Genomic DNA, 21,675 nt, shown 5'->3' on the forward strand with positions numbered 1-21,675 from the left:
ACATACTAGCAATGTTTCACTAATATACACGATGAAGAAAAATTCGCGCGCTCGGACTACATTGCATACTAGCAACACAAAAATGTCTCTCACAAAATTTCGTCCTGCGCATATTTCCTGCAGTAAATGGACCTTAAGGACTGGCGATCTGGGAACACTGTAATCGCCGGCCGGTCTGCCCGTGCGGTTCTAGGCGCTACAGTCTGGAACCGCGTGACCGCTACGGTCGCAGCTTCGAATCCTGCCTCGGGCATGGATGTGTGTGATATCCTTAGGTTAGTTAGGTTTAAGTAGTTCTAAGTTCTAGGGGAATGGTGACCACAGATGTTAAGTCCCATAGTGCTCAGAGCCATTTGAAACATTTTTTTAACACTGTAATCACATGTACGGTAACTACCTCTGTCAGCGGACATCACGAGTGCTGTGCAGATGGTGCAGTGGATAGCATTTTGGGTTAGCATGCAGGAGGTCGAGGATTCGATTCTGGGTCTAGGCGTATTTGCTTTTATTTGCCAGTTTCATTCCGCCGTATAGTACTATGGTATAAACCGTTTCTTAAGCCACATGTACCTGACATTTTCGTAGTTCATCTTTGGAAATTATTTGCAAAGCACATTGCTACCCCGACTGGTGACGTAAGGCCATAACGAAGTGTAATGGACCTGAACGTGACAAGAATAAAAGTTGGTGCTAATCGATGGGACAATTGGGCGAGAGTACACAGAAAACAGGTTTGGAATAAAGTAGACGCAGTGGTGAGAAGCAATTCACATCCACGACCTACAAAAGGCTGACCTGTGAAAATTATTGTACTTCCGTTTCTATGTTCATAGTATGTAAACGAAAATGTTTTATAGAGGACACACTGTAATTTCTGTACGACGATTAAGACACCAGATACCGTACCGCGCAGACTACATTTAGGAAGTGAAACCAAATATGCCTCGACCCAGAATCGAACCCTTCTCCTCCTGCGTGCTAGCTGGAAACGCTATCCACTGCACCAGCTGCACAGAACCATAGGTATAAACTGTAGTAGTGCATATGAGTACAATGTTGCCAGATTGCCAATCTACATAGTCCATTTACCGTCGGAAAAATGCGCAGGACGAAATTTTGTGAGAGACATTTTCGTATTGCTAGTATATGAAGAATTGTGCTCTGAAGTCCGAGTGCTCGAATTTTTCCTTCACCCTGTATGTACACTGATTCACGACGGAGGTTTGTATACATGATTTGTTACTGCTACGCCGTACAAATTGTCCGGCCACAGATACTTAGCGTTACCCGCGCGTAGCCGTGACAGTCTGCTAGTTTTTAATAATCAGAATGTACGATTTCCTTACGTACATCAGCGAACTTCTGCTTCATTCCGCCTGGCTGCGTTCTTTGAAGATTATGGGTAAAGTAAGGTTACCAGCATGGGAAAACACACCGTGGTCCGGCTAGACTTGCGGGGAGGCTGCCACCTTTTGGCCTCATGACTTGACAGTAATTTTTGATCAAGGTTTACTTCCTCTAGCCTTTGGTAAGCCAATCTAACTATAAGGCAGCAGGTGTTTAATTTTTCCTCTGTGTTACTATTCCCTAGGAAGACTACTTCACCATATCTAGGTGCCGTTCCTGCCTCATGTCTGAGCCTTCCTAAAGGCCATCTAATATGATTAACTGACGTGAAGCCGTCATACAACTGTTATTCAAGCAATATCGAGGATATTCAGCCCAGTTGTCAATCATGCGATTATTGCCACGACTTGCTTCGGGACAGCATTATCCCATTTTCGGTTGCTAAAAACAAGGGAACCAAATAAAACAATCCACATGATACCGACAGACGTATAAGGAATACAGACTTCCTGAGTTATAACCTACCTTAAAAATGTGCTTCGATGTCTTAAATAAGAGGGCGGAAGTGTCTGAAGGGCATTCCTGGGCACACTTTAGCGATATCCTCCTTAAGAAGCAGCCACCAATATATTTTACCTAGTGACATAGGATTTTCGTATGCTATTTACGTTTAGATTGCAGCGTAGAGGTAGTTTTATGTTAGAATAGGCTAGGACTAGACAGGCGTTTCTCAAAGATTTTATGACAGACAGTAGTATCGTTAGTACTGAGCATTAGACTTTAAATAAATGTCATCGTTGGTAGGTGATGGCAGCAGCATTCAGTTTGCAACTGTACCTCGGGAACTGTGAATGCACGCAGCTGGTTTTCATGTTGTAGTAAACCACAGTGGCATAATTTTTTTTAAGGAAGGTTATAACACAAGATGTCTGTGTTCTTTGTATGTCTGTCGGTATTAGGTGGACTGTTTTATATGATTTCCTTGTTTTTAGCACTAAAAAATGTGATGATATTATCCCAAATCATTCCGTGGCAATAATCGAACGAATGGCAAGTGGGCTGAATATCCTCATCATTGGGTCTAATATGAAGCCTTCAGGGGCCACGTTGTGGATTGCTCTTCGTGTAGTCCCATCCCTTCAGTCTGTCTGACTTTGGTGACCCAGCCAGGAACTTAAGGCTTCCACCTGCATAGCTCTCAGGCTGCAAAGTGACTCGCAAGAATCCTCACTACAGTAGAGTGACAGTCCCCGAGGAGTAATCATGGGAAAAAATGAAATTTCTAAGAAGAATGAAGGGTAGACTACAAAACGAAGAGATAAAAGCGGAGCCTGGGATATATGTTTTTCGAAGTTCTTAGACGAATTGAGCATATGTCAGTGCGCCATAAGCGTCTAAATAAAATCTAGATCGTTAAGCAGAACTAAAGCTAAAGTCGAAGAAACCATGGTTACTGTGATAGTTCGATTGTGGGCGCGATCGCATTGCAAGGTCCTGCGATCTTCTAATAGAAAAACAGTCCGTATAGGGCTAGCCTGTCGCTCCGACAGTGATAGTACAATTTCGCACTACATCTGAAGTGGCACGACTTCGATGTAAGTACAGCATTGTGCTAACACAGCTGCATCAATTGACACGATACTCGAATAGAATGAATCTCACATCAAAAGACATCTTGTAGAGTTTTATCGGCCGTTACTGAAATTCGTTTACTCACGTAGATAAAAAACAAGACAAGGAACAACACTAACCACCAATAGTGGTCAGTGCGGATCTGCTATAACCGGCCTAGAAGATTTATTCACTAGATTCTTGTGATACATATTACACCATACTATGCGTGGTAGAGGTGTTGTTCGACAATAATTCAATCTATCTAACAGTATACGATGTATCTAGCGCACCAGTGTAATTCACTAACACTGTAGCCACAGAAACAAAGGATACCTCTACATCTACATCTACATGGATACTCTGCAAATCACATTTACGTGCCTGGCATAGCAGGTGACCATAATGAATTGACAAAGCCAGTGATAGAAAGTTGTTGAAGCATTATTTATTTGACGTTTGAGCGCAGTGTTAGTGGTTCGCAAGGATTTGTATATCCAAAAATGCCACAGTATAACCCTCTGGTCTAGCCCCGACCCCCTTCCCTACACACTATCGATGGGATCCCTTGATGGTAGTTACACCATGCTTCACCACCAGTCACTAGTGTCTGCAAAACATCTGGATCTTCATTCTTCATTTCAAATAGCCACCGACACTTCAACTCTGCCTTCCTTCTGGCTTGTGTCAGATCTCATGGAACCCACTGTGCACACGCCTTTCTCATTATTTTGTCCCCTTCTTTCCACAAGTTTAATCGACTGAGATGGCTAGAACATCTACAAAGAATTCCAGACACGAGAATTCCAAAATAAACCTTAAATTTCAGACCTTTAGGTACAGGATTCGTAGGAAGACCTAGAAAAAGATGACTAGATACTTAGAAGGCGGAACATTCGTATGACCTAGAACATGATGAAAGAAGAAGAAGAAGAAAAAAAGAAAGATAAGAAGAAGAAAAAGAAAACGTTGTGCAATAAAAGATGTTTAAAAATCTCATTCATATCAATTAATCTGCCGGAAACCTAGAACACGCATGCTGTGGAGAACGTGCGGAACGGTAACCTCGGAACGACCAGAAAACTTCTTAATGAGTAAAGACATATTCTAAATCATGAACGTACAATTATTGGATATTCTGACATCAGCCATTGATTGTTTATGAGAGCCTTTGTAGCTAACAGCTAGAACGGATATAGCAATTTACAAATTAACTTGCTAAGCAGAATACTGGGTTGTTACTAAGAGTCTGATTTTGCTCATTCAATTAATATTCTTGAATCTTTACATTTCAAAAGATGAAATGCGCTTCTCGTCAATTCAACAAAGGAAATGAATAATAGTGTTAAGTAGTCAACTGTTCCTTATGTTTTGCAGAATGATATTTATTTTGACACGAATCGATTTTTGCCTTCTACAATAACTATCACATATAGAGCGCTTACAAAGGGGAAGTACTATATTACATTTATGTGTCACAATAGAAGTAATTACACTCAGCTAAAAACAAAAAATAAACTTCTTTATGTGGTTAGCGTTACATTTAACAACAGATAAAGGTATAGTTGAATGTAGAGATGTAATCTAACCAAAACTTTATTTAACAGAGGGCAAAAAAGAAATAGTTTAGTCATTTAACAGTAAACTGGATTCTGTGACGTATGTGTACTGATTTCAAGTGTTTCCAGCAGGATCATCTTTCTGATTTTCTTAGCAGTGTGTAAAGCTTCGCAATCTTGTGAACACTCCACATGTCATCATTTTTCTATCTTTTTTATCTTCCGTGTAATTCGCACGTCATTTTATCTGCGTTTGCGACATTCGATTGTCACCTGATGTTGGCCTAAAAAACCGAAAGTCGTTTCGTGAGCAGAATAATATAATTTTGCATAACATGAGTCAGGTGTCTTCTTTTTAGTAATGTTATCATGTTCTGCCAAGCACCGATCGAAAATTCAGTTAAGGAAATGAACAATTTAGAGATCAGTCCATTACGACTTCTTTTCCTTCGCGCCACACAAAATTACGTCATTCACATCAACCAACTTTTTAAAAAACAAATAGCAACATGATAATCCGATCACGACTCACAAGTTGTAAAACATTTGTACAGAGCCATAAACCGATTTTGGAAGCAGAAATCCGGCAGCTAGAAGCCCAGATCGCAAACGATACTGGACAATTTACATCGTCAATAGGTAGCGAAAGCGAAATTGGAAAACCGGTTGATAGATAACCATGTTCTGGAGCTAATGTAAACTTAATGAGCGTACTGTGTACATAAGGCAGTGGGAGTGTCATGCTTTCTGACTCTCTCTCTCTCTCTCTCTCTCTCTCTCTCTCTCCCTCCCTCCCTCTTTCTCACGACAGACAGACATCCACGGAATACTATTGCTCTCGATCGGTTGTATAATATTTGTATTATTTGTTTTTTTTCCTCTGTCATCAGAGAAAATAGCAAGGTACTGTATTACTGAATGGTCACATCATATCCCAAAGCACTCGAGACAGAGAAAAGCGCTAGAATGACCGTTATTGCCTGGTGCATCACATGGTACAATTGCGGTACTAGGCCGTACTGTGCGTCTCGCCTACCTATCACCTATCTTATTACCTGTAAATCACTCTAACAGTTGACTAGCTTCCAGAATCCTGATAACATCGAGAACGTCTATACACACTCTCATGATACGTAAAATCTTTTAGGTGAAGCTGCGGCAGCAGTTGATGCAATAGGATGCAGTGATCAGTAGATATTGCAGCAGAACAATAATACCAGAATCCAAGACTTTTGAAGATTAATTGTAGGTACTATACAAAGAGGTAGAATGAGAAACGTGTACACACGACGGCAGTTGTACTTCTGGTGTTTAGAGTGAATGATTATAGATTACTGGAACAAATTGTAGGTAAGCGCATATTCGATGTCATTACGTAAACGAATATTCCATTGTCATCCAGAACGAAGACATAGTGAATGGGACCTACGCTAGGCAAACTGAAACTGCAACGAACCATAAGCTCTGTTGCTCGACAGATGAAGAGATGCTAAACAAAGCTTATCAAACACAGACATTAGAGAATAACAGAGGAGGTAGTTTATTCCCCGTGGGGGATAAAATTCGAGTGTACATCATTCATACGACTACTAGTGCAGTTAACTGCGGCTTCAAAGATGTAACCTACGCTTTCGCATGTCATCCTACTGTAAAATTTCGGCCGCATAGTCGCCAGTTTCGGATACGTGACTTGTATTACGGTGGGCGTTCCCAGCAGTTCAGTTTTCTTCACATATCCCCTTCCGCACAGAAGCGTGTGAACACGTCTGGTCCGAAGGACGAGTAACGGATCACTTGTCGGTATCAGGTCTCTCGTTACTGGAAGGCGTTCTCTGACAATCTCTTAATATCACATCCATGTCTTCCTTGAAGATGGTAATTTTTTATTCTCTGCGAAGCGACGTATTTTTCTTTTTAAGACCTATATAATATTCCGGGAGCAGTGACGTAATACCTCTCTTGAAGATGTTGAAACGTAGATGTCTTACATTAAATCATTTATAATATACTAGTATTTTTAGCAGACTATAATTTTCCCACAGCGCTTCTAATTGAACGTACTTTGAGTTATGTTGCAGACGTCTTGTCTGACGTATACATTGTGACTCATACTATACCAGCACGTATCAGCTTTAGCTTATCTCAGTGGTTTGGGTTCCAAATTGGTTCCTGAAGAAAAGTGAGTAAACTATTTGTTATTGACAGGACTACATTCTGGTTATTACAGACTTTCAGCGAATGGGAAATAAATGCCAGTAAAATACTGACAGTGACGACTGATGCAGGAACAAATATAGTTTAAGGAGTAGAAATATCATTTGGAACAAAAAGTCACACATTGACACACTGTACCCATATGTTTAGTTCGGTAGCAAAAAGTCTATTGAACAGACTAACAAACTGCTTGAGCTGGTTACTGCAATGAAAAGGATTTAAGATCGGTTCAAACGAAGTCTAGTAGTAAATGATGAGCTAAGAAAGGCATGAGACCTCAAACTAATTGTAGAATTATCCACTAGATAGAATTCAACGATTTACCTGAATGTAAGATTTTTGCTGTTGCGTGCAGTAACTAATAATATCATTAACTACCATGGCATTACATGACCCAACAACAGCTGCAGATATTGTAAATATGGCAGATGTTGTGACGTTGTGCAGATACAGGAGTGGCTACTCTTGAATTTGCGTAGAAATGCAGTAAAGCTATGCCAGTAACTAGTATGTTGAATCTCAAAATATCTGGCATGCAACCACATTAGAGCTAATCGAAGTAGTAACATCTTAAAGTAAATTAAACGCTTACTACCAACTGAACATGTTACTATATTAGTAACCAACGTTGCCCGATCCTGGAGTCACTTTAAAGATCAGGAAAACAGAAAAACTAAATTTCATACATCGAGTTAACATTACAAAATAGGATAATAAAACAAACATTGGTAGAACTACCATCACACTTCAGTTATTTTGTGAAAGACTGCCTTCTAGACTGGTCGGTTAGAAGTACGAGATTATGTTATTGGCACTACCTATTCAAAGCTACAAAAAACTACATTTAGATATTTGAGCTGTATAGCCTCTTCGTTAGCTTCTGAAAAAGTGTTTTGAAAAGTGGGACGTAGTCTATGTAAACAGTGCAACAGACTGAATGAGAAACGTTATAAGGCAGCAAGATTTTTTCACCAGACATGGAATATTCTTTTAAATTTTTTGTTCATATTAGATCGCAGATTGCAATGCACAGTCGAATTATTAATCATTCCATTAGCTGATACTGGCTAACTCCATGTACTAATAATTTCTGAAGTACTGCATGTCTGGGGAGTTGATTACAGCTAAACACTGACGGAAAGGGCGACGTGGCCCATGCGTTCCTGAGAGGTTGCTATCAGTTAAAGACGGGCTAGGAGGAGACTTGTTGTGTACTACAGGAGCGGACATTTACAGCTCTGAGGAAGAACAGAGAGTGGAAGCAGTGGTCTGCATTGCTGGAGGCTGCAGAACGCATGTAGCGTGGACAGAGTGGGTGGAAGGTTGCTCTCTGCTGGGATGAAAAGAATTTCCGAATAGTGTACCTGGGGGCTGAACAACGCGGAAAGCGAGAAGACGTCCTTGCAGTGTGGGTGAATGCGGGGGTCGAGAACGATGGTCGAGAGCTGTCCCCTGACAAATCTTCTCATGGAAAGTGCCACGACAAGCTGCCACCGACAAGCAGAGAGGCGTTTTTGATTGCCGGAGTGCTAAGGATATTAGAAGGGTAATGGAAACTTTCCGAAAGGAGTATAAGCTTCAGGTGATTGTCTGACAGCACCCGTGTAGTGGGAGGTAATGTTTTTGTGACGGACACTGGGATTCGTCTCTTGAGCGCAAACGTAGACGCCTCGTGTCTAGGAGGGAGCGGGGTTTGTTGTGGAGGGGGCACAGCCCTCTATGGATTGAACAAGGGCACTTCCTTGTCGGGATCGATCGAAGACAGTTCCCTCCAGGGATCGACCTAGAAGCTCCACTGACGAGAACCATAGTGGGGAATCTGGCACTTAAGTTTTGCGAAGTGTTGCTTTCGACACAGGCAGCGTGTGAAGTTTTCCTGTGACAGGGTTGTTATTCTTTTTACTCGAGTGGTGACTATTTACTTCTCTGTGGAGTCTTCTTTACAGAAGAATATTTTAGTCGAATTTCTGTTCGTAGCAGTAATAGTGATTCGTGTTCTTTCTTTTACTAAGGTAATTTGAGCCCTATGAATTTGTGGACGGAATATCGCATCCATTTTGTAGGCAGAAAATTACAGGTGCATCACGTACATTAATTTCGCAGCGGCCAGTGCCCCAACGAGCAGATCATCGGTGTAATAGAACTGCTGTCTATACTTCAACAGGCGATATGTGCACTTTGGTTCGGCAGATAGGGAAACACTAACAGTTAATGTCGCGATTTCCGTTTGCTTGTCCACTGAGCTTCTTCTGAAAGTGCCAGTCAGGGTGTAGGCCTCCTGTTTCTCACCGCTAATCAGTATCAGCCAAATTTGTGTCCGTCTAATAGTGGCGAGCGGGGAGGGGGTGAGGGGCGGTCTAAAGAAAGTCGAACACATGTGTTGTCAATTTGAAAATTACATGTAGGGTAGAATCTGATATGTTGTACTTCACATTTATATAATTTTTGCATAAGTTTTTTGGAAAACTAATTTACGGAACCCGTAATATGATTCATTCTAGTAGTATCACGATAGGAATGACTGGTTTGATGTACTGAACTGAAGTAAAGTAGCACCACAACACGATACTTCCTTTTATGTAAATTCCTAGGTGTACGCCGTCAACGGTGGGATCATATTAATCATTTGTAGGGGTGAAACAGCAGAAACAACATTAGGAAAGGACACGGACATACATTGCATGTTACAAACTCCACGGAGGCTTGAAAAGGCTCTCAAAAACTTCATTGATATAGTCTGTAGACAAAAAGCTGTGGGATATGAAATAATTACTCCTGTATTTATTATTTAATAAATATGATATTGGATATACATGTATGTTACTTTTCACACTAGTCTATAATTTCTTGACGTAACATCAAATTCTAGTGTCAAGTATTATCGACAATCGATGTTTAGACGTCGATAATGAATCAGTATCGATTATTTGTCAATATCGTGCATCCCCAGTTGGGCCTATATTCAGATTATCCTTTCGTTGTTGTGGAAAAAATATATTTTGTTACAGTTTTTGCATAGTGTCACCTCAGTTTCAGAAATATGCTATACATACGTTAGAGAGTTGCTTAACCTTTTCAGATTGCCTGGGCGACATCGGAAAAATACGAGTTTTATTTGCCAACATAATATATTTAATATTAACAACAACCGCTGAGCAAAAACAAAAAAAGAAGAAAATTAGGGATGGCCAGTAAGAGAATAGCATCGAGTGAGACAGGGTTGTAGCCTCTCCCCAATGTTGTTTAATCTGTATACTGAGCAAGTAGTAAAGGAAACAAAAGAAAAATTCGGAGTAGGTATTAAAATCCATGGAGAAGAAATAAAAACTTTTAGGTTCGCCGATGACATTGTAATTCTGTCAGAGATAGCAAAGGACTTGGAAGAGCAGTTGAACGGAATGGACAGTGTCATGAAAGGAGGGTATATGATGAACATCAACAAAAGCAAAACGAGGATAATGGAATGTAGTCGAATTAAATCGGGTGATGCTGAGGGAATTAGATTAGGAAATGAGACACTTAAAGTAGTAAAGGAGATTTGCTATTTGGGGAGCAAAATAACTGATGATGGTTGAAGTAGAGAGGATATAAAATGTAAACTGGCAATGGCGAGGAAAGCGTTTCTGAAGAAGAGAAATTTGTTAACATCGAATATAGATTTAAGTGTCAGGAAGTCGTTTCTGAAAGTATTTGTATGAAGTGTAGCCATGTATGGAAGTGAAACATGGACGATAACTAGTTTAAACAAGAAGAGAATAGAAGCTTTCGAAATGTGGTGCTACAGAAGAATGCTAATATTAGATAGGTAGATCACATAACTAACGAAGAGGTATTGAATAGGATTGGGGAGAAGAGGAGTTTGTGGCACAACTTGACTAGAAGAAGGGATCGGTTGGTAGGACATGTTCTGAGGCATCAAGTGATCACCAATTTAGTACTGGAGGGTAGCGTGGAGGGTAAAAATCGTAGATGGAGACCAAGAGATGAATACGCTAAGCAGATTCAGAATGATGTAGGCTGTAGTACGTACTGGGAGATGAAGAAGCTTGCACAGGATAGAGTAGCATGGAGAGCTGCATCAAATCAGTCTCAGGACTGAAGACTACAACAACAACAACCATAACTTTACCTAAAGGGATTTTCCATACCGACTGTCTTGCAGACGTTCTCTTGTTGGGCCGCAGTGACACTTGCTGTAGACCGCATGCAATCCACGGGTCTCGGGCTGGACACTCCTGGGTTATACTCTGTTGTGTTGGAAATATGCTGTAGCTGTCATTTCCCTTGTTCTGTAATACTGTTGTCGTCTTATTCTCGCAGCACACGATCTTTTCTTGCCAACTCTACCATTCTGTTGTCTGTTCCCGTGCGCAGGAGACCCGCGGTCGAACGAGAACCTGCACCTGACTACAATGCACCTGGTGTGGGTGCGGCACCACAACGCGCTGGCGGCGCGCCTGCAGGAGCTGAACCCCACGTGGAGCGACGAGCGCCTCTACCAGGAGGCTCGCCGCATCATCGCCGCCCAGATGCAGCACATCACCTACAACGAGATGCTGCCGCTCATACTCGGTACGCCGGCCCACGCATGCGCCCTCCGTTCACCGTGTCTGCCAGGCTGGCGTGTCACGTGAAAAACTGAAACACAATAATATTAAAAATTTACCTTCAGAAATATGAAATCAGGCGGTTTCAAAATTTTTCTTCACATATAAAGAAACTGTTGTATTCTCCAACAGTTTATTGAACGTAACTTCTTCTACAATACAGTAGCTGGCTGTACAATAGATGTAGACGTCCGTCGATCTAGCCGGAGATGTGGTTCCTCTCGGTCGGCTGGTACTTCGATCGGCGGTGCAGTACAGCGGCTTCGGTGATATCTTCTCGGAGACTCTGCTATAGTGGTTGCCATTAGCAGCGGACGAAGACTGGTCTGCCTTCGACCGGCCGGGCCTATGTAGTGAGCTGGAGCCAATAGAAACCCGGCGTAGGAACCCGTCGCGGCGACCTTTGCAAGGAAAGGTTCCTATTAATCGACTGGAATCTTCGTCGTGTTTGCCTGATGTCTTCGCCTGTTTGGCTGTTGGTTTGTTTCCCTCATAGCGTGGCTGTTATGCGGTGCTGCCTGCCATTTAGGGGAACCCGATGGCAGACAGTACAGAAACTATAGATGAAACTCAAAAAATTGTGGATGTTCCACAGTATTAACTTATATTGCTAACCAGTTTTCAGCTTATAGGGGCATCTTCAGATCATATCGCCGTTAGAGTGTCCACCATGCTGGTGGACAACATTGAAAAAACATGTTACACGTGGACAGTGAGGTGCAAACAAAGAGTAAATATTACGGTATATTGATAATTTTTACTTATGGACCGTGTGACAGCAACCGAATAAAACACAATTTTATTGCCATACGCGTTTCGCCTTTATTTTCTGCAAGGCATCATCAGTGGCCTGGAATATGCAGATATGTTAGCTATTTAATTTACATTTTTGTCACTGTGCCTATAGGTTATGAACAGTACTGGTGGTCGGTATTTCCTATTAAGTAGTAATGTTTTGAACTGTACTTACAGGTTGCGTGGACAATTTCTTACATATTATGCTTCTGTTGCATTTTTGGTGTTGTTCTTCGTCTTATGAATGCCAATTTGTGTTTTTTTTCACACATTCCACAACACTATGAACTGAACGCTTGTTTCAATGCAATGTTTTGGTTTCTGTTGCCGACTGTCAAATGTTTTTGCCAAAGATTGAATCTTTTTGCCAAACTATCGAATGTAATTATTGAAGTATCTGTGATCTGTTCGTGTATGCATGGTGTTGGAGTTATTTACGTTCAGCGTCAACTGCCAGTCAGGCACCAACCATCGATCTTCCACAGGCCTCCCTGCAGTTCACTACGGTCTAATGCCTCTGCAGCCTTGCTATAGACAACTGCTTCGAACAAAAATACTTCATGGAGCCTGCAACGTCACGCACTACATCATTGATACATATTGTAAACAAACGTCATTTAACAATGCCGTAACATATAAAACAAAATACAGTAGTACTAACACAAGTACGTAGTTATTTAAAACCACTGATGAAGCCTTTCAAATAATGAAAGCGAAACACGTGAAGTACGAAATTTTTTTTTATTCAGTTGTAATTATCTGACCTTAAGTGATAATTATCAATATAATATTACACGTAGCTGAGTGATAGGATAACAAATGTTAAAGAGGAACTCACTGATGCTGGTGTACAGTACCAAAACATGTTTGGAAACGGAACAACAAGAAACAGGGTGAATTACATGAATATCGTTTTTGTTAATACGAATAAGATCGCTAATTCTGACTCTTCGTCAGTCACCGTGTTTTAAATTCATCAACACATGTCGGGAGAACAATTTTATGTTAGTGCAGAGCCTGGTGCGTTTTACACAGCTCGCGTCTTGTTGCAGGGGACGTGATTACTGACCGGCTGAGCCTGCGCCCGCAGGCGGCAGGCTACTACGACAAGTACGACGCAACCGTCGACGCGACCATCGCCAACAGCTTCGCGGCAGCCGCCTTCCGGTTCGCACACACGCTCATCCCGGTAAGTGGTCCTCACCGAACTGACCTGTGTTCTCTTATAGGGGCGACGAGCGATTTCTTCATACAAACATTCATTAACATATTTTCGTGCTAAAGGAGTCAGAACAACCAGAGAGGTAAAAATACCTGTATTGTATCTCGTATAATGTACGTTAGAACACCAGATAAACAACGGCATGGAACTTCCTGGAAAATTAAAAATGTGTGCCGGACCGGTACTAGAAACCAGGACCTGTCATTCGAAGGAAAGTACACTACCAACGGAGCTACCCGAGGTCCTGAGTTCGATCCACGAGCACGACTCACATCTCGTCCTCACAGTTTTACTTCCGTCAGCGCCTGGTCTGCTACCTTCCAGACTTTACAGAAATTCTGCTACAGTACTAGCATCCCTGTAAGAAAGGATATTCTGGAGACATGGCTTAGCCACAGCTTGGAGAATTGTATCAGAATGAGTCTTTCGGTCTGCAGCGCAGTGTGAGCTGATATGAAACTTCCTGGCAGATTGAAACTGTGTGCCGGACCGGGACTCGAACCCGGGACCTTTGCCTTTTGCGGGCAAGTGCTCTAGAACCTTCCCGAGGTCCTGGGTTCGAATTCCAGTCCCGCACAAGTTTCATGTCAGCTCACACTCCTCTGCAGAGTGAAAGATTCATTCTAGACATCACAATACAACCCTGTAATACCGCTTCTAGCCTTTATTCCGGTGAACTTATTATTTCCTATATTAGCTACAGAAAGAAGACTAGAACGATCGTTATCGTGCACCAGTCATTTGTTTCTGTGTCTGGATGCCTTTCCGGACTCAACAATACCTACTTAGTCTAAGGAGAACGTTACCTTGTGCCAGGTCCTTCAGCGTAAATTTATTTCTGCGTATTGTCTTCCTGAGGTGAAGATGCTCAAAAAATTTCAAAACAACAATCAGCCTGGCAGTTTTACCACACTAAACATTGCTAAACTGAAGGACGAATTTGATTCGTGTTGCGTCCCCCTGCCCCCAACCACCACCGCCTCACCCTTTTCTCTGTGAAGCTAGCTGATGGTTTACGTCTTAGGCTAAGGGAACAGTTATTTCGTACGTTGTAATTTATTGAGAACCGTAAAAAATATTTCGCCCGACGTTTAAAAAAGGGGAGCTGCAAACAGTGATGATCAGAAAGGTCTAGCATGCTTATCACTGTTTTATAGCAATGAAGCGGAAGCTGTTCGTGCTGAAACTTCCGAAACTTCATATTTTTTGTGAATTCACGCAACGTTGGACCGCTACACAGGGCAATTCAAAATGACTATTACAGGCTTTTGGGGGTTGTAGAGTGGACTTGGTAGATGAAGTTCTGATAAAAGGACCCTATGTGCAGAAGTGTACCGCTTGGATGTAAAATCGGTTTGAAGTTAGGATCACTTTTAATGTTCGAAACTAGGAGGGTTTGCTGCGGTGCTCCACGGATGCGCTGCATTCTCAGCTTCGTAGAGGTCGTCCTTTGTCACGTAGAAGAGAACCCGAGGACAAGTACTCGAAGCGTTGCCCCTTCCATACCTTCCTACAACACGCCAGTCAGAGCTCTTTGTCTCCGCTGTGTGCGTACCGTGAAGCGGGAGATTTGAAAGTGATCCGGCCCGCAGAGTGATTTTACTGCCTGACTTGGGTTCCTTATCAGAAATTCATCTACTAAGCGCCTCTACAAACTCTAGAAACCTGCAATGGGAATTTTGAATAACACTGTATAGGATACCTTCCCAGGTTTTCAGAAGGTCTTATAACATGATTACATAAAAGTAAAAAACACGTCATTATTTTTCTAGGCACGTAATATTTAAGAGCAGAAACCGCTTGCGTTTTTTCACAACAGCTCATCTACGCAATTGTAGGAGAGCTTATCTTTTAATGTGAGTCCGAACAAGGATCTACTTGTTCCTTTTACATTCAGAAAGCACTGCTAGAGCTGAAAAGCTAGAAATCTAGCAAACAAAATTCTAGAGCTTTAATTAAACCGCGCAGTCATTTAACTATAGTCTTAATGGATGATGAGATAGTGCCTTTCATAGCAGCTCCACATTGCAGTTCATAGTATCTTGTCTATGTTTCCAGTCGATCTGGTCCAGATATAATAAAATTACTTATGCCCTATTCGACACGTTTCTAATGCTAAGTAATCTAATTGTCGAGAAGCGTGTGGCGCCACAGAATGCATACAGTGGTAAATCCTGGGTCCGAATAGCTCTTACAACTGTGAGGCTGAACACACGCAGATGGTGTGCCTTTGGAAAACCTCATTATGTGCGATAATTTTAGACAGTAGTAGCAGTATTGTGACGATTTCTTACAGGGGGTGTCATCATGAGCACTAATCTCCTTTTACTTGTTGTAATAATAGAAGGAACCGTGTGAAACTAACGTTATTTTATTTGTTGTTATATGAGGAAATTTTAAACCTGCAGGACTGTATTGACTATTCTGTAAGCTCTGAATATCCAGTAAGTACTTCATTGTAACTGGTTTTGTCTTAGTTTGGACCACAGATATATTGTGCTTCGATGAGAATGAAAAGAGTTGACAGTATGATGACCTCAGCCGTCTCTAAGAGCATTAATAACCTGATTGCTTACTCTTCTGAGGAATTTCCTGTCTCTTAGTTCTTGTTCATGACAATGAAGATCTTGGAAAAGTAAAAGTGTGAGGGCGAGTGTTGAGTCATGCTTGAAGAGCAAAGTCGGTAGAACACTTCCAACCCAAAGGCAAAGATCGCAGGTTCGAGTCCCAGTGCTGCACATTCTTTTAATCTGCCCAGGAGTTCCGAGCCTGAATAGTTCTTGTTTGGACTGCGAATGCCTTATATTTGTTTCCCTCAAATGATCATGTACGTAGGGCTACTATAAATGATTCATTCGGTTTTGAAGTTCTTATATTTTACAATGAACGTGAACGGAACCGCAAACTCACCGAGTTTACATTGTGCCTACTAGTTGGCGTTACGAGAGCGGTGCCTTGACAAAATGGTGATAAAAAGAGAAAACATATTTTGTGTGTTGAAATACACCAGACGTTTATCTGTTACAACAGTTCAGCGTGCATTGGGAAGCAATTATGGGAAAGAACCGCCATGTAACACAGCGTTGTGAGTTGGTATCGGCAGTTTAGAGACACTGGTTGCCTTTATAAACAGAAAAGTACCGGTCGACCAAGTGTGCTAGATGCAACTGTGTAAGAGGTGAGTTAAGGTTTCGTACACAGTCCAAAGAAATCAACAGTCTACGCAAGCAGCCAACTCGGAGTATTTCATCAAACTGCGTGGAAGATTTTGCGGCGGCCGTTTACATTTCGGACCGTACCGTCTGCATCTCTCGCAACAGATAAAACTGGAAGATTATGGCCGGCTCCTTTCATTTTGCATCGCAATGCAGTAAGCACTTGAAAGTGAACATTTCGCCTGCAATCTGATACTCAGCTACGAAGCCACCTTCCATTAATCGCCACAATGTGAGAGTATAGGGCACTGGAAATCTTCATGAAATTGTCGGGCATGAACCAGATTCGACGAAGGTTAACGTTTCCTGTGCAGTGTCACAGACGAAGCTCTATGGGGCGTTTATCTTCTGTGAGAAGACTGTGACAGGAACCTCTTACCTTGATACGTTGCAGTTTTTGTTTGCACAACTGAGTTCTGATTCCGAGTAATTCATCGTCCAACGCGACGGGGCAGCCCACCACTGGAAAATCGATGTTCGTCGCTAGCTAAACGACGAACTTTCGCTTCTCAGGATGGATGTTGCTACATAAGGCACGGAACGAAGTTTACTGCCGATGGGACGTGTTTCACGTGACGAGAGGGGCGCTCGTAAAACATTTGTGGAGTGTAAAATGCAGACTTAGTGAGTTTACGATTCTGTTCACGCACCAGTCATAGTTGTACATGTAATACTTTGCAAAATATACAGCTATGAAGATGAATGAATCATTTATAGTAGTCATGTACCACTGTGAGAAAGATGCTGTTTCTTACTGACTTTACTTGATCGTCGTTGAGTACCTGTATCTACTAGCAAGCTCAACGAGCTATTTCTCTAGTAGACTAAGGTCAAACGGGCATCGTAGTTTTTGTTGCTATATTTGTCAATCATGTTTCCCCTTCGCAGTAGATAAGCTATGCCATTATGATGCTTCTATTATGATGGGTCACTGAGTGACTCGTCATTTTTACCGTGTAGACTGACAGAATCTTGAGTGACATGAACCGCAGTTTTCTGTCTGTACACGGGTGTTGCTAGCACTCAGTACTCGTCTGCCTGCTTCTAGATGCACAGCTCAGTTCTTCTATCTGCAGAGCGACTAGTGTAGCTGGAAGCGAGAAAAAGGACATGGTACAACCATCTGATTACTTCATCTAACTTTCGTGTAGTTTGTTGAACTAGTGCCTAGCAATGTGGCACCTGACGCTACTTTCCAATGACACAGGGCCTCATGAAGATGTTGGCGAACGACACGAACAGTGAGGAATTCGTGGAGACGCACAAGATGCTCTTCAATCCGTACGGACTGTACCAGGCCGGCTACATGGACAAGACAGTCCGTGGAGCGCTCGCCACCAACATCGCCAAGGCCGATGCCTACTTCAGCAAAGAGGTACGCTCGCCTCTTTACATAACCGTATTTGCTGTTCAGCGACCCTGCATATGAAATATCCCTGACGACTTCTCACTTCTGCTTTCTCTTCTTTTTTCTGTCCTGTGTGCATAGCGCCATATTCTTCCGTCTCTGTGGAAAACACTAAGCTCTCTTTTCTCCACACATCTGTCATTCAGTATATGTAGGCCAGCAGCCAGGTTACGTTTTCCAAGATTCCCTAAAGGTCTTAGACGCAGTGCTGCATTACAATCGAAGATTTTCAAATTCTACAAATTCTGCTGAAATTGTTGATACACATTTTAATTTCCCGAAGCCTCTTTGACGTTTAGACTTCCAGTAGCTTGCAGTGCTGTAACAAGATTTGGTGCTTGTTTAAAAGTCTGTGTTGGGCAACAGTAGATTTTTCTACTCTTTCCAATCACAGTAATGGGACCACGTGTCAAAAGCCCCGAATAACAGCCTTTTGCAGGGCGAGACGTGGAGAAAGAGAATCAGTGAGGTCCTGGAGATACTGACGTTGATGTGAAGCCATGGCGACTCCAGTGCCGTCACCAGTTGCGTGAAGTTTATCGGTTGAGGATCCACGGTACGTACAGATCAATGGAGGCAGTTCCACAAATCCTCTGTCGGCTTTAAATCTAGGGAGCTGAGTGGCCAGATGAGTACGGTGAAGTCATCCACGAACCACGGACGTACACTGCAGGAGCTGTGTGTGTCGTTGCATTGTCGTGCTGCTAGATGCCATCGTGCTGAGGAGAAACAAACTGTATGTAGGGGAGAACATGTAGTTTGTGTGACAAGACGAGGTCACCCAGAGAAAGCCGCTAAAACATTTCCCAGACCATAACGTTCCCTTCTCCAGCTTTTATGTGGGCAGTCAGACGTTTCACGCCATACGCGCGAATGGAGCGTAAAACGTGATTCATCTGGAGAGGCCATCGGTCGCCACCCAGTGCACGTCTATTTACAGCACTGCTGTGCAAATTCGAGCCTTTGTCATTGGTGAACAGCTGTCTGCGTAGATGCATGAACCAGCAACGTTCGCTGAACGGCCTTTGAGGAGACATTGTTTGCAGCCCGTTGCTTCATCTGGGTGGTCAGTTGCTCAACAGTTGCATTTCTGTTTGCCCGTACACATCTCCCCAGCCGTTGTCCACCCCTGTCATCTGTAGCCCGTGGTACACCACATTTGCCTCGGTACTGATTTTGGATAGCACCATTTTGCCATATTCCGTTATATTTTATCCACGGCGGTACGCGAACAGTTTAAAACCTTAGCCGTTTCTTGGTCCAAAAGCCAATGAGCATACCCTTTCGGACGTCAGATAAATCAATCCCTTTCCACATTATGACAACGACTGCACTGTTTCCAGCGTCCTCCCGATACGTTTTACATTCCCTCCACTGCTAGTGCTGTCACCTACACTTACGACCGAGCAAGGTGGCGCAGTGGTTAGCACACTGGACTCGCATTCGGGAGGACGACGGTTCAATCCCGTCTCCGGCCATCCTGATTTAGGTTTTCCGTGATTTCCCTAAATCGCTTCAGGCAAATGCCGGGATGGTTCCTTTGAAAGGGCACGGCCGATTTCCTTCCCCATCCTTCCCTCATCCGAGCTTGCACTCCGTCTCTAATGACCTCGTTGTCGACGGGACGTTAAACACTCATCTCCTCCCCTCCCCCCTACACTTACGCTCGTAAATTAAGGATAACTGTAGATCGTGGTGACACACAACGTGGCACTGCACAAAACTGGCGCTAATAGCATAGGCACATAGGGAACACACACGACACAGATCTGTAAGTCCATGGTATTGGTGATAAGTTGAGAAAACCGCCCCGAACCCATGTGCTACAAAACGCCACTGTTTCCTGCGCATGCGCCCCGACATAAATATGGGATATGATCACCATGCACACGTACATAGGCCGCATAACGGGTTGGCATACTCTGGATTAGGTGGTCGAGCAGCTGCTGGAGTATAGCATCCCATTCTTGCGCAAGTGCCTGTCGGAGATCCTGAAGTGTCCTAGGGCTGTCAAGACGTGCAGCTAGCTATCCGTCGACTGAGAGCATCCCAGACGTGCTAGATGGGATTTAGGTCTGCAGATCAGGCAGGCCACTCCATTCGGCTGATATCTTCTGTTTCAAGGTTCTCCTCCACAATGGCAGCTCGGTGGCGCCGTGCGTTGTCATCCATCAGGAGGAAGGAGGGACCCACTGCACCCCTGAAAAGGCGGACATGCTGGTGTAAAATGACGTCCAGATACATCTGACCTGTCACACTTCCTCTGTCAAAGACATGCAGGAGTGTACGTGCACCCAATCATAACTCAACCCCACACCATCAAATCACCACTACCATACAGGTTTCTTTCAAGGACATTAAGGGGTTGGTATCTGGTTCGTGGTTCACGCCAGATGAAAACCCGGCGAGAATCACTGTTCAGACTATAACTGGGCTCATCCGTGAAAATAACCTGGGACCACTGTTCCAGTGACCATGTACTGTCTTCTTGACACCAGACTTTACGGGCGCTCCTGTGACCAGGGGTCAGTGGAATGCACCTTGCAGGTCTCTGGGCGAATAAACCAAGTCTGTTCAGTCGTCAGTAGACTGCGTGTCTGGAGACAACTGTTCCAGTGGCTGCAGTAAGGTCCCGAGCAAGGCTATCTGCAGTACTCCGTGGCAGTCTGCAGGCACTGATGGTGAGATATCGGTCTTCTTGTGGTGTTGTACACTGTGGACGTCCCGTACTGTAGCGCCTGGACACGTTTCCTGTCTGCTGGAATCGTTGCCATAATCTTGAGATGAGACTTTGTGGCACACGGAGGGCCCGTGCTACGATCTGCTGTGTTTGAAGAGCCTCCAGTCGCCCTAGTATTCTACCCCTCATAACGTCATCAGTATGTGTTCTTTGAGCCATTTTCAACACACAGTCACCATTAGCATGTCTGAAAACGTCTACACACTTACTAGCTGCACCGTACTCTGACATGCACCAACACACCTTTGCGTATGTGGACTGCTGCCAGTGCCACATGGTCATACCCCGCGGTGATTTAAACCCGCAAACCGCCCACCAGAGCGTTGTTTCACCATGTATCAACATTATCCTTAATTTATGAGCATGAGTGTACTTTCAGTGTGTGGTTGTTTCACGTTGACGTCGAACATAGGCCACTCACATTAATGCGACTAGACCCTGTACATTCCTGTACTCGATGTGCCTCTAATGTTTGGTACACGAATCAAATAGACTGCCTGATTTGGCTACTGCCATATGGCCACAAAATATTATGTACAGGTGGGTGGCTCTGGGGTTATTACATCTTTCACAGATGGCTATACCCCCTGTTTATATAGGGTGGCCCAAGAGAAATATGACTGTTTCAGTTAGTCACCCTGGCGAGATGTATATGTGTTCGGACTATCTGCATCTAATCGGTCCCATACAGTAAGTATACCGTTCAGTTCAGTATGGAACATTGGCGAGCACAAGTGCACACTGAGGCAGTGGAGAAGTTCGGTTGTGCCCAGAGCTTTGCGGTTGTCCAACGCTCAATGCGACGTGGAAGAGACGGCCATTTCCGTTTTCCGGGCTGAAGGACAATATCCAGATGGATAAAACAACAACGTAAGGCGTGTTCTCTAAGCAGTGTGAATGATAAGGGACCTGAAATGACACTACGAATGCCTGAAATTATCCAACGAGTTCTTGCAG

General features: G+C 43.3%; 1 protein-coding gene across 1 annotated transcript in view; it reads left to right on the forward strand.

Moving 5' to 3' along the window:
• Nucleotides 1-21,675, forward strand: part of LOC126188670 (uncharacterized) — a 202,231-nt gene that overhangs the window by 153,810 nt on the left and 26,746 nt on the right. Inside the window, exons 10-12 of the mRNA XM_049930275.1 lie at nt 11,106-11,303; nt 13,186-13,322; nt 17,778-17,945. Coding sequence (XP_049786232.1) covers nt 11,106-11,303; nt 13,186-13,322; nt 17,778-17,945 — 503 coding nt within the window. The remainder of the gene's footprint in view (nt 1-11,105; nt 11,304-13,185; nt 13,323-17,777; nt 17,946-21,675) is intronic.

The sequence above is a fragment of the Schistocerca cancellata genome, chromosome 5 (assembly GCF_023864275.1).
Source record: "Schistocerca cancellata isolate TAMUIC-IGC-003103 chromosome 5, iqSchCanc2.1, whole genome shotgun sequence".
Classification (NCBI taxonomy): Eukaryota; Metazoa; Arthropoda; class Insecta; order Orthoptera; family Acrididae; genus Schistocerca; species Schistocerca cancellata.